The sequence below is a fragment of the Pteropus medius genome, unplaced genomic scaffold, assembly GCF_902729225.1.
Source record: "Pteropus medius unplaced genomic scaffold, Ma_sr-lr_union100, whole genome shotgun sequence".
NCBI classification, from domain to species: Eukaryota; Metazoa; Chordata; class Mammalia; order Chiroptera; family Pteropodidae; genus Pteropus; species Pteropus medius.
In genome coordinates this window covers 32582-47735 of record NW_024344372.1, presented here as the reverse complement: position 1 = coordinate 47735, position 15154 = coordinate 32582, and the positions used below count along the sequence as shown (strand labels likewise).

Genomic DNA, 15154 nt, shown 5'->3' with positions numbered 1-15154 from the left:
GTGCGTGACCAAGACACGACCACGTCCACAAGAAGAGTGCTCCAGCCAGAGGGAGGAGCTTTTGTGAGGAGCGAGCTCCATGGTGCTACAGGACCACAGAGGCCTGGTGTGTCTGGCTGGTACCAGCAGAAGCGAGGAGGGAAGGTCATAAGGCCCTGGCAAGAATCGTTCACAGTCGGCCTGCGGCTGAAGGTTGGGAAGGACACCACCGTCCCCGTCCACACTCTGGCTCCCACCTACTCCCCAGTGAAATATCCTAACACAATGCCAGGCGGACTGGAGACCCTTTGTAGGTAAATATTAGTATTGATATTGGACACGCTAATTTTCTCCTCACGGCAACTCTGTGAGCTAGATGCAACTATCATTCCCATTTTATAAAGCCAGAAATCAAAACTCAGTGAGGCTGACTCACTTGAGCAAGGACACAGAGCCAGGAAGTAGAGGCCAAGGTGTCTCTCCATGAGAAGTGTGCCTCTCAAGCGGTAGCCGGAGCATGGTCAAGGCCTGCAGCCTGCTGCCACTGCTGCTGTGCCTGCTTGGCAGTTTCTTGGAGACCCAGCACCGGCGGCCCCTCACACTGCTGCCTGTGTGGCGTACCCCTGGGAAGGGACAGCCTCTGCCTTCTCTCCCCAAACTAGAGCACACTGAGCCCCTCGGAGTCAGCCAGCCCCAGACAAGAGCCCAAGCTGTCAGGCGGCCCCTCAGCTGTCCCTCCTCATCCTGACACTTCAGTATCGGTGGCTGCTCAGGATCTTGCCCTTTCTCTCACAAAATATGGCCTTATCGTTTCACGAAAGTCTGAGCCCAAGGTCAATGGCTCCAGTGGATGTTCAGAAAAGTGGTCTTACACTTCTTTCCTTTCATTGGCATCTGTAATGTTTTCTCATAGTGATAGGTGCCTCCTTCGAGACTGTCAACTCAGGACCTAATTTTCTACTTTTCCTTATCAAAAAGCCACTAAGAAAAAATTATTCAGTCTACCCCAGGGTTGACAAGAGAGGAGAATGAGGCAAAAGTTGTACGCAGTTTGTGCCTCTAAAAATGTCCTCAGCTCCATGTACTACCGTCCAGTCCAGACCCAGGGATAGGGGCGGGATAACTCATGAGGAATAAGGAGGCAGACTGGTCCTTGCTTGCCCGCCTCCTCACAGACTGTGCACTCCGGGTTGAGGGACAGCAACATAACCCGATCACGACCACAAAGATGGACTTCTGAGTTGTCAAAAAGAAGAGCTTCCCCAGTAGAAGGAATGGACGTGAAGAACAATACACCCAACCCAACACTGATTCGAGCACCTCTGACATATTGCTGAGGTGCTGAAGGCCACCAAGAAGCGGCTGCAGAGTCTGTTCTGCACACCAGGCAGGCCTCCAGTGACAGAAAGGAGACCACACGTGCAATCTCATCTGTATGTTTCTGACACAGTTTCGATTTGAATAAAGGTGAACAGCTAGTATCCATTGACAGTTGTGGCAGATACACCCTGAGGTGGGTCACCCAAAAGGAGTCATGCTCTTGCATGATCCCTTCCCTTTGGAGGTAGGTGGAAGCTGTGCTTCTAACCCATGGAATATGGTGAAGGTAGGACAGAATGTCACACCTGCCACTGCGTTATCATGGAGAGATGAGTCCATTTTGCTAGCAGACACGAGAGAGATTCTCCTGCTGGTCTTTGAAAAGCTGTATTGTAAATTCCCATAGGGAGACCCATGTGGCAGGAAACTGTGAGTGGCCTTCGGGACCTGAAGACAGCTTCTGCCCAGCAGCCTGTAAGAAGCCAACAACTCAGTCCTAGAACCACAGGGAAAGAATTCAGCCAACAACCATGGGAGCCTGACAGAGGACTCTGAACTCTGGAAAGGAATTCAGCCGGGCCCCCACTTCAACTGCAGCCTCGTGAGACCCTGAGTGGAGGATCCAGCTAAGCTGTGCCTGGCCTCCTGACCCACGAAATTGTGAACTGATAAATGTGTATTGTTTTCAGCTGCCAAACGCATGGTAACTTGTTATGCAGCGATAGAAAAGGAACATATCGTTAGTCGTAACGTGAACAGACATTTGACCCCAAGGTCAATCCTAACAAAAATCAATATTCAATATGGAAGTGGCTTCCTATGCTTATGAAAGCATTGATGCCATAAAAGGGTCCATGAGAGCACGCTGGAATCGTCCCACAGAATCTACAGCCATTACGACTGATCTACAAGCTCTGCCAGGTTATGTGGTGCCTACACAATCATGCAGAGAAAAGACGGCCATCATCAAAGGAAAGATGGATGGAAAGGGGATGTCTTCACGTTTCCAACAAAGCCCAAGAAGCCACAGACACAGCTGAGTTCGAACTTGCAGGTCAACCGGAGGGGCTTAAGAGGTGAAATGCAGAAGTAGAGGCAGATGACACAGGAGAAGTGAAAGTCAAAACTGAAGAATGACTTTTTGGTGTATATAATGCAATTTAAGGAACACAAAGCATAAACACCCTAGACTGGAATGACTCCCACTACTGAAATTTCAAAGCTGATATTTTTTTAAAGTACTTAAACATCCCATCCGACCAGAAGGTAAAACACCCTCCCACATATCAGCTGCATTCACACAGTAGCTTCAAATCATCGAGCAGTTTTTAAGGGAGTAGCCTACTTTCACTAAAAGCTAACACGTGTGGCTGAGAGCATGACAAAATAGGCTTCCCATTACACTGGTCTTCCCCACAGGTGCCCTCCATCCCTGGAGGCAGGGGGACCAACCACCCCGACTTGCTGTGGGACTGGACGTGCTGCAACTGGGAGAGTCCCAGGAAAAGCAGAAAGAAGTGGCAGCCTATTGCCAGGCCCCCATCCAGGGTGAGCACACGGGCACGGCCTGCCAGGCCTGGAATGGGAGGAAAGGGACCACACCTCCCGCCGCCCCAGGAACTGCAGCAGAGGCCCAGGTCAGCGATAAAGGACCAGAAGGCTCATGATGACGGACACCACTGACTAGGCGGCCTCACTCACAGAGTGGTGGCCGTGCTCAGTACCACATGGCTTCCCTGGGGGCACGTGGATGGTGACTGACCAAGATACAGCCTAGAGTGGAAACTCAGAAGAGCAAGAACAGACGGCAAGAGGCCGAGGTCAGCCGCCCGACAAACAAGTCACGATCTCTCGCCCAGGTTCTGCCCGAGGCAGCTTTCCGACCTGGAACCATGGACTAGGGAGGTGGCCGGGTCGCCCAGGGGAAGGATGCTGCAGCGGCATGGCGGGAAGACACTGGGATGGTCCCCCAGCCCTTCTCAGAGGGACCTCCGCCCATGTACCGGGTGACTGAACACTGGGAAAGGGGAAAACCAGAGAGTTCGAGGCTGCAGGACGCAGTGTCCAACTTGACACGGAGGTGGGAGGCTCAATAAGCTGTCTCTGCGTCTGCTTCTGGAGGACCCCCTGTGCTGGAGTTTCTGCGCGGAGGATGTCACTGGGTCCAAGGTATACTGGGCCAGTCCCAAGGAGGTCGGTCGTCTGGAGCAGGGAGACCCAGGCATCCAGTAGGCTCCAGAACAAGGTGCCGAGCGCAGTGAGATGTCTTCTGAGGAATCTCTTACAAAGTGGGATAACGCTTAACGTTAAAAGAAAAATACAAAACAAATCGTAACACAGCATGAACTCAACGGAATATAGAAAAAAACGCATAGGAAGAGAACTGGGAGAATATCCCGAATCCTGAACTTTTTTGCCTCTGGGTAAAGCCTTGGGAGAATCCTTTGTCCTGATTCTTCATGTACTTTCCATCCTTTCCAAAGAGGCCACAATGAGCATGCAGACACTCGAGAGTCGGCTGAATGCGTCTTCTGCATGGGGCCCATTAGTCCTCTCATTAGAGCCTGGTAACCATGGTTATGGTGTGGCATCAAGTACTCTGCCACCCCCTCCTCCACTGAAGCAGTAATCACATCAGCTGGACTGCGCATCGGCTGGGCTGCAGCATGATGCTGGACGCCCACCTGCCCACCCGCCAGCTGCGGAAGGCCTGGAGCAGGAGCACGGGACCTGGCTTATTTGCTCAGCGACTGAGGACAGTAAGGTACGCGCAGAGGGAAGAGCCCAGGAATGACGGGAAATGAGTGTCTCCTTGCCCTCAATTAAAGTTGATATAAATATTGGTGACATGAATGCAGTGTGTGTGTGGGGGGGGTAGCGCCAGAAGTTCACAGAAACTCCCAGGGTTGCAACCATGCTGTGCCACGTTCTGTGAGCAGCCCCCACACCAAATCAGGGTCGCCTGCCAGTGTCTGCACCACCCATGTGGTGCGGCTTCTTCCTGTGGCCTTGCAGTGCCGAGATGACAAGACTAGAACTATGTACAGCTCTCAGGTCGGCCCACTCGACCTGCGCCCTGCTGAGAGGGACCACTCGACCTGGGCCCTGCTTAAAGGGACACAGGCAACTGCAGCTGCGCCCTGAAGACGGAGAGGAAGGTGGAGCCAGGGGACCATGCATCTCAGAAATAGGCCAGAGGAGGCTCAAATGCGAGAGTTGGGGCAGGAGAAACAAGGCTCATGTCTTCCTGCAGCTGGTCAGCTTCCCCGGGGCTTCTCCTGCATGAGTCCAGGACCCAGGCCTATGGCCGAGAGGTGACCAAGTGAGTTACAGAGACAAGGAGCACTTTTTCATGGGCAGAGTGCTGGATGCAAGGACACTTCCTCTTTCGGGGACCGCTCATCCCACATGGCGGGCAGCCTCCAGCAGGAAGGGCAGTGGGACAGTCCCTGACTTGTGGGGTCACTTACAGTTTGGATATCTAGACAAAAGCTGAGTCCCAAGCAGGCCATCAAGGAGGAGGAAACAAACCTGCGAAGGGCAGAAGCAGGAATCTGAAACATAAAGCACCAGGGCGGGGTTAGGACCCAGACTTCACAAAGAGCCCCGACAACTAGGCACCAAAAATGCAAGCAGCTCAAAGAGAGTTGGCCAAAGGCAGTTCACCAGGAGGAACGGACCTACCAACAGGTCCAGAAGGGAAACCAGGAATTTGGGTCAAGCCGGTCCCAGCCCGGTGGTGCCACAAAACCCATGGCAGGAGCAAAATGCAACCTTTCCTCTCAGGGCCTCAGAATCACAGCAGCATGGGGTGACAGGTGGGGGGCTGGACCAGCAACCTGCAAAGAGAAGTGCTCAGAGGGCCATGGGAGAGTGAGTTCTGCAGGGTGCCGCCAGGGGGCCAAGAAAGGGAGGCTGACTCTCAGCAGGCGCCCTGGGCTCAGAAGAGGAGGCCATGGCCATGGGCATGGTCCCCTCAAAGAGCAATGGCGGAAATAGCAAGGACATCCTGCAAGAAAGACGGGGCGCGTTCTGGGGATGGAGTCCCGGACTGGGGAAGAAACAGCTTAAGGAGGAGCCTCTCTCCTGCTCCGGGAGGCTGGGCGTGTTCTAACAGTGTCTGGGAGGGAGCAGACGGAGTCCCAAGAAGACCCCGATGTCCTCTGACAGCTGCCGGGGCTCGGGGGCGCCCGTGGAAGGCCAAGCAACGCAAGTTGGCTTGGGCTGGGTCCGGGTGGTGAAGGCTGACCTGCTTGCCATGACTGGAGAGCGAGGGAACGAAGCCTGTCCCTGTCAGCACTTTGTTCCTGAGATGGCATGAGAAGCAAGTAGAGAAGAGAACGTCATCCAGAGATCAGAAATCATATCCTTTTAGGGTTTGGTGCCAACTTTTCATTTGTACTGAAAATCAAGACTGAGTTGCAAATGGGTCCATTTGACATGGGCAGCCAAACACCATCCCACTCCCACCTGCGACATGGCCATGCCACTCTTCCTGGGCCCACCCACCTGGCAGCGAATTGGCTTTGCAGCCACTACCTTTGAACTTCTGCTCATCAGATCACACTCTTCGCCTTTACTGTTCCGTTCCCCAAGGGAGATCGTACACCCCGTTCTCAGCATACACAGGGGAGTCAGAAAAGGGAGACCTTCTGTAGTGCCATCACGACTGTCCCACGCTAGCAGCCATAGAGTGTAAGTCTCTAGCTCACTGGGCAAGTTCTATTTCTTCAAACAACAGGATCTGGGAGGAACACCAATAGCCCGCCATTCAGAGCCCCCTCCCTCACTACTTGAAATCCCTACCACGAGGTTCTTGGGCATTCAGCAACAGCTGGTAACCATTCTTGGGCGCAGACCCAGGAGGGGAGGCTGACATGGAGGAAGTTGGACCTGGTGATCATACAGGCCCCCTGCAGCCCCGAGGCCTAAATCTCATGGAGGTACCCTCTGCCCCTCACCTCATCGCCAGCATTCCTGTTTCCTCCAGCTTCTCCACGGAGAGAGATGTGCGGTTCAATGGCGTGTGGAGGACCCTCAGGAGGAAAGACGCGGGTGTCCAGGCCAGTGTGGGGTCTCAGGTAATAGCACTGAACCAGGATCATGAAGCCAGAGTTCAGGGAGTAGCAGTGGGAACAGGAAGAGGAGCATTTATTCCGATCAGGCATTTCAGAGGCAGGGACACAAGACTTGGCCATCAACTAAAAGCAAGGAAAGGAGAGGATAAGGGGACGCCAGGAACAAAGTTATGATGGCACTGAGAGGGTCGAGCCCTGAGAGGTGGAAAGGAGGAAACAGCTCTGACAGGGAAATTAGCCTTGTTTGGGACATGTCAGCTCAGAGAAGCAGCAGGAAACAGTGGGGATTTTCCTCCTCACCTGCAAAAAAAAAAAAAGGCAATATGAAGACCTACCCTCAGGAACTCCACTGGCAGTCCCTGAGAAGTGGGGGACTTGCAGGAAGGATAGCTGGCCTGGGCATTCTGCCCTGAGGTGCAAAACTCAGCCTAGAGGTCCTGCCTTCTCTCTACCTCTGTGTCCCCTGGGAACCATTCTGAGGGTCGGTGTAGGTCACTGAGGACCCTGGACTGCCACTTTGATTCACGCCTACGGATGCAGCACGGACTGGGTACTGATGTCACTGGAGTGAAAAGGGCACTGCCTGGCCATGAGCACTAAGCGGGCCTAGCCAATCTGCCACGTGGTTCCCAAGGCCAAATCTACAATACCACCTTCTCCACGCCGCTCCTCCCGGGGCTCCACCCCCTTCCAGCTCCTCCTCCCCAGCTCCCTGCCCCCCTTTGCCTGCTCCTCCCAGCTTTCTGCGACTCTGCCATGCTCCTCCCCAGCTCCTCCTTTAGAAATTTACCCGTTCCGTCGGTTCCACAACTTTCCCCAGCTCTGCCTCCTGCCTACCCTCAAGCGGCATGGCAGCGCCCTTGTTTCTCCCCCAGCTATTCTTCGGCTCCTTTCCATCATGGCCTCCGGCTTTTCACAGTTCCACTTCAATCTCCTCCCGGCTCTTTCCAACAGGTCCATTTGGATTCTCCTCCCCAGCTCCGCCTTCTCCCTGAGCCGCCGTCCCCAAGTTCGCCTCGCCCCGCCCCTTACCCTGCACATATCACTTCCTTATCATCCTCCCCCGTTTTGGGCCATCGGACTCCATCCCTCCACCGGGCCTGTTCGTCCTACGCTGCTCAGTGTCGAGTCCCACGTCTCCTAGCAACATTGGCCTCCTTTCATATCTGCCTGTGTACTTTGTGCATTTACGTCACTGCCTGGCTGCGTGCCTGCTCGTGCGTGCTTGCTATGAGCGTGCCCGCCAGAGGCGGCCGTGTCGAGTACAGGCGTGGTGCGTGCGTGTCGGCGGACGGCGTACTGTGTACTTGCGGGAAGCGTGCTGCGTTCGGGCGGCGTTTTGCGTAAGGGCGTGCTGCGTGCGGACGAGGCACTGCGTGCCGGCGGATGCCGCGCTGCGTGGGGGCGGTGTTGTGCGTAAGGGCGTGCTGCATTCCCAGGCAGGCAATGCGTGCCTGCGGATGGCGATGCTGCGTGCGGGAGGCGATGCGTATGACGTACATCAGGAGCCGGGCTGCGATGCAGGCGGGAAGGATTTTCAATGTGTGCCCGGCAGACGGCGCGATGCCTGCTGATGCAGGCAGTACTATGCATGCCCGTGGACAGCGGCGATGCTGCGAGCGGAAGTGGCGATGCGATATGACGACATGCCCGTATGGCGTGCTGCGTGCGGGCAGACCGCACCATGCCGGCGAAGCCGGCGATGCTGCGTGCAGAATGGCGTTACGCGTTAAAAGGTCAATGTTCACGATGCGGCGAAAGGCACTGCGTGCACCGGGGCACTGCATTCCGACGGACGGCATTGCACTGCGTGCAGGTGGCGTGCAGCGTAAGGGCGTACTGCGTGTGTCGGGCGGGGTTCTGCGTGCCGGCAGACGGCGTGCTGCGTGCGGGCCAGGCAGTGCGTGCCGGTGGACGGCGTGGCTGCGTGCTCGTGGCGTGCTGCGTGCGGTCGGCGTTCCGCGTGCGTGCAGGCATACTGTTTGTATGCAGGCGTGCTGCGTGCGTTTGTGTTGCGTACATGTGTGCTGGGTGTGCATGAGTGTGTACGTCCCTTTGTAAGCCCTACAAAAAAGGTCTATCTGCATATGTGCCAGTACGCTTGTTTAACCACCGCGGGCGCGGATCATCTGTCAGTGGTCCCTGGTTTCCGGTCACCGAGGGGCGGTGGCGCAGCCAAGCCGCCGTACCTAGTGCTCTGTCGTCTCTCCTCTGCTCGAGTCATCCTCTCATCTGGGTGTGGGAGACGTTAGTCCCCACGCTGGCGGTCTCGCTGGGCAAGTGTAACCAGAGGACTGTCCTGCCTGGTGGCTTCAGCCTCATAGCCAAGCGTGCCCGCGACTTGCACTGCCGATGGAGCTGGGAGACCGGCCTCACCACAAGGGAGCTAGGAAGCGCGGCTAGGGTGCTGGCCTGCTCGGCCCCCACGGGGATAGTTCCTCTGGGCTACGTTTTCCTGTAGCTATTCCTTTACAGTGGGAGCAGTCGCAGGGAGCTGAGGCCACATTTTCTGGTCTCCTTTTCCAACTACCTTCACTTGCCAGCTATCCTTTTCACTGCATGTACTGGTGACATGCCGCTCCCCGTAGAAACACGGGTGTGCTGGTCCACATGCACGGGTCCGCCCTCACTCCTGCACTTTGCGCTTCCTGACTGTCACCGCTGTACACAGGCCCCGGGCTGTGCAGTGCTCAGCTGCTGGCACCCCTCCCAGTCGGACCTACCCAGGATTACATTGAGAGGAAAGGGATTGTAGGGTTCCTGAATCCTTACCATGTGATGTCGGAGGTGACATTTTTCTCCTCAGATACAGGGGTCTGTTAGGCTGTAAGAACACCACCCAGTTAGGTGAAATGATTTTATGTACTGCAGGCTGGGCCATCATGTGGTCCTTGACCCAGCTGGGGGAGGAGAAGGCCACTGATATGATTAGCAGGACCAAATTATGAGAGAGGTGTCACAAATGTTTTCCATCAGTTGGAGCCCCCTGGGTCCTGGTGGTCTTCAATCCCTGCTGAGTAGAAGACCGTTCTAGTACATTAGCCAACATTGCTGTCTTGTCCCTAATGATCTCCTCTCATTATGCCTCTTGTCTTTGTGTCGGTGAAGAACTGAGGTAAATGAAATAGCATTTCTTCCTCAGGCTGCAAACCGGGTGCCCTGCACTGCGAGGCAGGAGGGCACTCAACCCTCTTCCTGTGTTTACAGTCACCTCGTCTCTAGGAGTTCCACCCGTGCACTTCAGGTGTCCTTGTTGAAATTTTGTGGCACTGATGAGAAAAGGGCCAAGAAACTGAATGGCAGAAACCAGGCAAACCTGCAGTCTAATCATATACCCTGGTAGAAGAAATAGAAATGGCTAGGTTACATAGGGACATCCAGCCTCCTTCATAAATAATCGAAACCCAATGACCTGGGTGACTCTTTGTCATTGATAAGGTGAGCAAAGTTAAGCACAGTGATGATGCTCCAGGCCAACAAGCATGTGAGGAAATGGCACCCTGGCCCAGGGTTCGAGGAACATCATGGGTGACCTGTAGAAGGCCATTTCCTGGCGAGTATCAGCATCTCGGATGTGCATGTATGTGACCCAGGACTCCTAAACATGCCTTCAGTCAACGAGTGTTTGTGGTGATGTCCTTTATAGTGGCAGAAAGTGCAAAGCAGTCTGTGACTCTTCAGTAGGGGAGTCGGTAAATTCTGGGACAACTAACAGTGGGATACCACACAGGCAGTGAAAACTAGGATAGACGAAGATGAGCAGACACAACGGAATGTGCTTGATGTGCCGTTAATGGAGAAATCATTCACCCCGTGGAGACGTGCGGGAAAGGGCTTACAGTAGTCATTTGCCGTGGTGGTGGCATCAAGGTACCACAGCCCGGATGGCTTAAACAACAGACATGTGTCGTCTCACAGTCCGGGAGGCTGGAAGTCCAACATTGAGGTGTCGGTTGAGTTTGGCTGTTCTGAGGGCTGAGAGAAAATCTGCCTCATCCCTATCCCCAAGCTTCTGGTGGTTTGCTGGCAAGCTTTGGCTTATCTTGGATTGAAGATCTCGGCCTTCCTCTTTACATTGTGTTCTCCTGTGTGCATATCTGTCTCTAAATCCCCCTTTTATATTAGGACACCAGTCATGGGATGACAGTCCACCCTAATGAGCTCATTTTAGCTTGATTGCCTCTGGAAAGACCTTTTCATTATGGATAAGGTCACGGGAGCAAAGGCCTGGGGTGAGCAAGGGAAGGCGGCTCAGCCTGAGCAAGGGAGGGAAGGTGGGGGAGCTGGGCGCAGGGACAGGCAGGACAGTGCATAGGGAAGGGAGTGAACGCAAAGCAATTTGAAAGTGGGCATGTTTTCAGAACCGCGAGGACAGGGCCGAGGAGAGATTTTTTTTTTTTCGCCTATAGCACCAGGTCTCCCCAGGCAGTCTCTCATCCAAGTACTAACCAGCCCCGAACCTGCTTAGCTTCCGATACCAGACGAGACCAGGCGCGTTCAGGGTGGTATGGCCGTAGACTGAGGTGAGGTTTTGTCCTTAAAGACAGGAGACTGGAGACAAACCAGAGTGGGGGAGCTCATGGCTGGAGTGCAGGATCCAAGCCACAGGCTCCATGATGGTTATGACAATGATGACAGTAAGCCCACAGGTTGTGACTGTCCTGTTAGGTGCCAGGTACTCAGCCACATGAAGACGGAGGCTCCGCTGGGTGCTATGACCAGGCCGAGGCTCAGCCCTGGGGCCCTGCTCCTCCCGCTGCATAGCACTGTGCTCCAGTGAGAAAGAGCCCTCCCCCCAGCCGTCAGGTACAGGGAAGATGACAAGGACTGGGATGATGTGGTCAGACCCGCGTGATTGTGGGCCATCTCGTCATCCATCGGCACTGCCTTCTCAGCTGTGCAGTGGGGTGACAGCTACTCTGCTCCTCCCCAGTAATTTGAGGGTTGAATTCTAGGATCCGTGCATCATGCCCACCCCAGGGTCCAGCATGGGGACGGTGCGTGCATACCAGCGCCCGTTGTCCTGCTCCCGTTATTTGTTTTTCTAGGCCCCAGTCAGGGCCGGGGTGTCTGCTGACAGTGCAGAGCAGTGACGTGGGAAGGGGATGGAGAAGGATGGCATCCGAAGGACTCAGAGGAAACACCCGATAGGGTTAACTGAGGTCACAGGGTGTCCCCGGGGCCCAGCTGAGGTTGGATGCCCAGGATTTGTGCTCAGGAGCCCTGGGGGAGGTGGCAGGGAGCTCAAGAACCTGCAGCGCCTTGGGGGAGGCGGGGCCAGGGAGCTGAGCGTTCGAGTGGGCGGGGCTGGGGAGAAGAATCACAGCCCAGGAAGGTCCCTGTCTGTGCTGGGAGAGGGCAAGAACCCGCCCCCCGTTTCAAGGGGCCCTCGCCCCCTCCTCTCTGGTCCCTTGGGACTCAGGGACCTCCTTTGTTGAACTGACCATACACTATCCTGACTGCCCTTCTCTAGCTGGCCTCCCCCTGTCTCCTTGAGCTCCCCAAAGATTCCATCTGATGGAGGAGGCATCCAGTCATCAGCCCCTTCCTTTGGGCCTGTCAGCTGACTGTGTGGCCATAGAAAGCAGGAGCCAGCAGGAGCCAGCACTCTCCCCTCTTGCACCATCCCTGTCAGGAGTTCGGGACCCCTCCCCCTCCCCTCCCCGCAGGAGCTGGAAGCTTGGGGAGCAGTCAGCCCTGGGGCTTGAGCACAGAGGAATGGCATTGATGCTTATTGACCTTGGTGCTTCTGTGTTTCCGCAGGCCACCTGAGGCCACAAGATGAAATTCTCGTGCCTCTCCTTCCGGCAGCCTTACGCGGGCTTTGTCTTAAATGGGGTCAAGACCTTGGAGACGCGTTGGCGCCCCCTGCTGAGCAACCACCGGCACTGCACCATCGCCATCCACATTGCTCACAGGGACTGGGAAGACACTGCCTGGAGGGAGCTGCTGCTGGAGAGGCTGGGGCGGACCCCCGCTCAGGTTCAGGCCTTGCTTCGGCAAGGGGAGAAGTATGGCCGTGGAGTGATAGCTGGCAAGTGACGATCCTCTGAGCACTGCTAAGATACCCCCACGGGCACCCCCGGGACCACGCTGGGAGTTTTGGGGCTTGTTTGCTCTTGAACCTGTTGGGGCGGGGCTATCATTTCTTTAAACAGCACAACTTCAAAGGGACAGCAAGGGATCCCCGGCTGGGGGTTGGTGGGCTGAGTTCCTCTGACTTTGGGTGAACCCTTTCTCCACTGAGGGCCTCAGTTCCCGCTGGTGGTCTGAGAGGCAGGGGCAGGTCCACGTCTGTCTATATGTGTGTACACACACGTGTGTGTCAGTACAGACCACGAGAGGCTGCACAGCACACAGGGTCAGGTGGCCTCCAGACAGGGCGGCCTGCCTGACTTCACGCACCGGCCCCACCCCCAATGCCCATCGCATCCTGGGCAAGTCCCCTCACCCCTCAGTGCTTGAGGCCCCACATTAGCTTAGTGCTTGGGGATCTGATTGTCCGTGGGTTCCCCGCAGCGGCCGGGCCCTCCTGACCTGTACATGTTGCCCTCAGCAGTCCAGCTGCGACCTGCCCATACCTGGGTGGCGCTGCCGAGGACAAGGCCCTCTCCTCTTCATTCCTCTCCCTCCCTTGGCTTCACCCAGAATTCCCTGAATGGAGTTTGGGACATCGGAGTGGTCATTCAGAGGGACCCAATTCCTTCCGTGTCCATTTGGTGATGTCAGCTCAGTCTCTGGCGGTTGTGACTTTGAATGCCCGTGTTCTGTCACAGGCAGGCCTTGCTTCATGGAAGGAAAAACATCTGTATGCTTCTCTCTTGGTGCCCAGGGCTCGTTGACATTGGGGAAACTTGGCAGTGCCCGGAAACTTGGCAGTGCCCGGAAAACTTAGCTCCCGATGAGGTGGTGGAGCTGGAAAATCAAGCTCTACTGACCGACCTGAGGCAGAAGTACCTGACTGCGCTTTCAAACCCCAGGTGGCTCCTGGAGCCCATACCCAGGAAAGGCGGAAAGGATGTCTTCCAGGTCGACATCCCAGAGCACTTCATCCCCTTGGGGCAGGAGCTCTGATGAGCGAGGTCTCCTCAGAGGAAGGGTACCAAAAACCGAGCGGAAGGATGACCGTGAACTCGCCGTCATGCTGCGGACCTATAGATCAGGCTGACCTATAGGTTCAGCCTGAAGTGGCACCACTGTGGCGAGCACTCCCCGCCATGCGCTGTTCTGTGAACAGCTTTCTGCACGCAGATGCAGGGTACTTCCCTCGTGAGCTGCCCCTCTGGGCTCCTTGACAGTCTCAATGGCTTGGATCTTTAGGAAAAAGAAAACTGCCACCAAATGTCTTGGCGTTGCCACTCATTTTGGCCATGCCGGTTCCCAGGTTGTACAAAGAAATATGTTTTAAGAGAAGCGGTCAGGGCTCTGGGCTCCCTTGCACGATTCCCCACCCCATGTTCTGGTCAAACTCTTAGAACGTTTCAGCAGCACCCAGGGAGTGTTGTGGGAGGGCTGGGAGTGGGCGCCAAACGATCGCCTGAGGGCAACCCGACAGGGATGGCCTCATTCACCATGAAGGGGCCATCAGACTTGGAAACAGCACCTGTCTGTCCCAGCAAGTGTCTCTTACCCTGTTGTAAAAGTCTCCCTTGGCTCCAGAAGCCGTGTGTTACACGTCACACAGCTACATCGTGACCAAAGAAAGGTTCTGAAATACAGCTCTGATGGGAAAGTGTTGAGTAGTGTTGTTTGTTTTGCGGGCAACCTTTTATTTGGGTCACTGCTTAGCAAAGTTAGTAGTGGTTGTTAGCTGGCGGGGGGGTGCGGCGCGTGATGGGCTTTCTCCCAGGCATTGACCGGAATGGCGTGGATTCTGAGCCACACTGCCGTAGTTATACACCCCTTGGCAGATGGGGTGGCCCTAGTTTTGGGTGGACCTCTCTGGAAGACCCCTGGAACTTGAGCTAGAGAGGCTAAGCTGCTGATCAGGAATTTCGTGGCATCACAAGGGGACGATGAGGAAAGACACTCCTGTTTCAAGATACATGGATAATGTAAGGTGATTCCCCCAAGGTCAGGAGCCAGACTGTTCTGTCTCCTGTCCAGCAGGTAAGGCTCAGGAGACCAGGTGTTCCTGGGCTCGCCTTAGAACTCCCTAGCCAGACCTTTGGCTGTGCATGCGAAATTGTTGCCACATCAGATTGCAGAGGATAACAGGCACCAAACCCTGTGTTGGGCTGGGATTTCCAGCCTCCTCGGGGTCATCTGATGAGGTGTGTGCAGCATGGAAACAAGGAACAGAGACTCACAGTTCTCACTGAATTGTTTATTTACTCCCACCAAGCTTCGTTTTTTATTAAAGCTGAAAATACATTCATGGTTACAAAGTGGTGACTGTTATCTGTCACCAGCGGCCTGCGAGCTTAGGGACCTGGATTGTCCTTGAAGTGCTCACAGAGTGCACACTTGTAATCTGAGGATCCCTCCTCTTCCTCCTCCTCCTCTTCCCCCTCAGGTTCATCAGGTGGGGCCATGGCTGAAACAGCAGCCAGCAAGATGGTATAACAGGTGTTGTACAGAGACATCACCGAATCATAATCTGGGTAATATGGGTAATCTGGGTAATTGGGGAGGCTGGTAGGCTCTTCCCCTGCGCCATCCCTTGTGGCAGTAGCCGTGGGCGCAAATCTGACATTCCTGGATGTGCCCTCCCCACTAGGGCCAGCTGGCTCACTAGGGTAAGGTTCTTCCCTGGCACGTCTGGCCATACCACCAAA

At 55.2% G+C, this 15154-nt stretch overlaps 2 protein-coding genes and 1 pseudogene across 36 annotated transcripts; 1 reads left to right on the top strand and 2 right to left on the bottom strand.

Annotated features, from left to right (window-relative positions):
- Positions 1–2433: 2433 nt before the first annotated feature.
- Positions 2434–7540, bottom strand: LOC120608678 (uncharacterized). 26 transcript variants are annotated; one of them, XR_005654464.1, is made up of 6 exons: positions 7410–7540; positions 6261–6677; positions 5809–6043; positions 5549–5606; positions 4984–5138; positions 2434–4853 (listed from the first exon to the last, which is right to left on the bottom strand). XR_005654464.1 is itself a non-coding variant. In XM_039870545.1 (4 exons), exons 2-4 carry the CDS (start codon positions 6495–6497, stop codon positions 3121–3123), a joined length of 780 nt encoding a protein of 259 aa, XP_039726479.1. In that variant the 5' UTR covers positions 6498–6677; positions 7410–7540; the 3' UTR covers positions 2434–3120. The 26 variants fall into 26 exon arrangements, 9 of the variants coding, with proteins under 9 accessions (XP_039726479.1, XP_039726478.1, XP_039726480.1 ...); XR_005654461.1 differs by having other exon boundaries at positions 5839–6043; XR_005654465.1 differs by having other exon boundaries at positions 2434–3579; positions 4770–4853; positions 4980–6043.
- Positions 7309–14112, top strand: EOLA1 (endothelium and lymphocyte associated ASCH domain 1). 10 transcript variants are annotated; one of them, XM_039870556.1, is made up of 4 exons: positions 7418–7551; positions 10503–10609; positions 12141–12411; positions 13210–14112. In XM_039870556.1, the coding sequence occupies exons 3-4, from the start codon at positions 12159–12161 to the stop codon at positions 13449–13451; spliced, it is 495 nt and encodes a 164-aa protein (XP_039726490.1). In that variant the 5' UTR covers positions 7418–7551; positions 10503–10609; positions 12141–12158; the 3' UTR covers positions 13452–14112. The 10 variants fall into 10 exon arrangements, with proteins under 10 accessions (XP_039726498.1, XP_039726490.1, XP_039726488.1 ...); XM_039870554.1 differs by lacking the exon at positions 7418–7551 and adding an exon at positions 7591–7650 and having other exon boundaries at positions 9816–10609; XM_039870564.1 differs by lacking the exons at positions 7418–7551; positions 10503–10609 and adding an exon at positions 7309–7331.
- LOC120608695 (uncharacterized) lies at positions 10778–10896 on the bottom strand (annotated as a pseudogene).
- Positions 14113–15154: the final 1042 nt, after the last annotated feature.

Coding starts and splice junctions, on each gene's coding strand:
- EOLA1 (XM_039870564.1), top strand. CDS start 12,159: ATGAAATTCTCGTGCCTCTCCTTCCGGCAGCCTTACGCGGGCTTTGTC. Junction 12,412..13,209: donor TGGCCGTGGAGTGATAGCTG/GCAAGTGACGAT, acceptor CTTGGTGCCCAG/GGCTCGTTGACATTGGGGAA.
- LOC120608678 (XM_039870544.1), bottom strand. Junction 4,854..6,260: donor ACAGGAATGCTGGCGATGAG/GTGAGGGGCAGA, acceptor TTTATGTTTCAG/ATTCCTGCTTCTGCCCTTCG. Junction 3,580..4,769: donor TTTGTCTAGATATCCAAACT/GTAAGTGACCCC, acceptor CCACTTTGTAAG/AGATTCCTCAGAAGACATCT.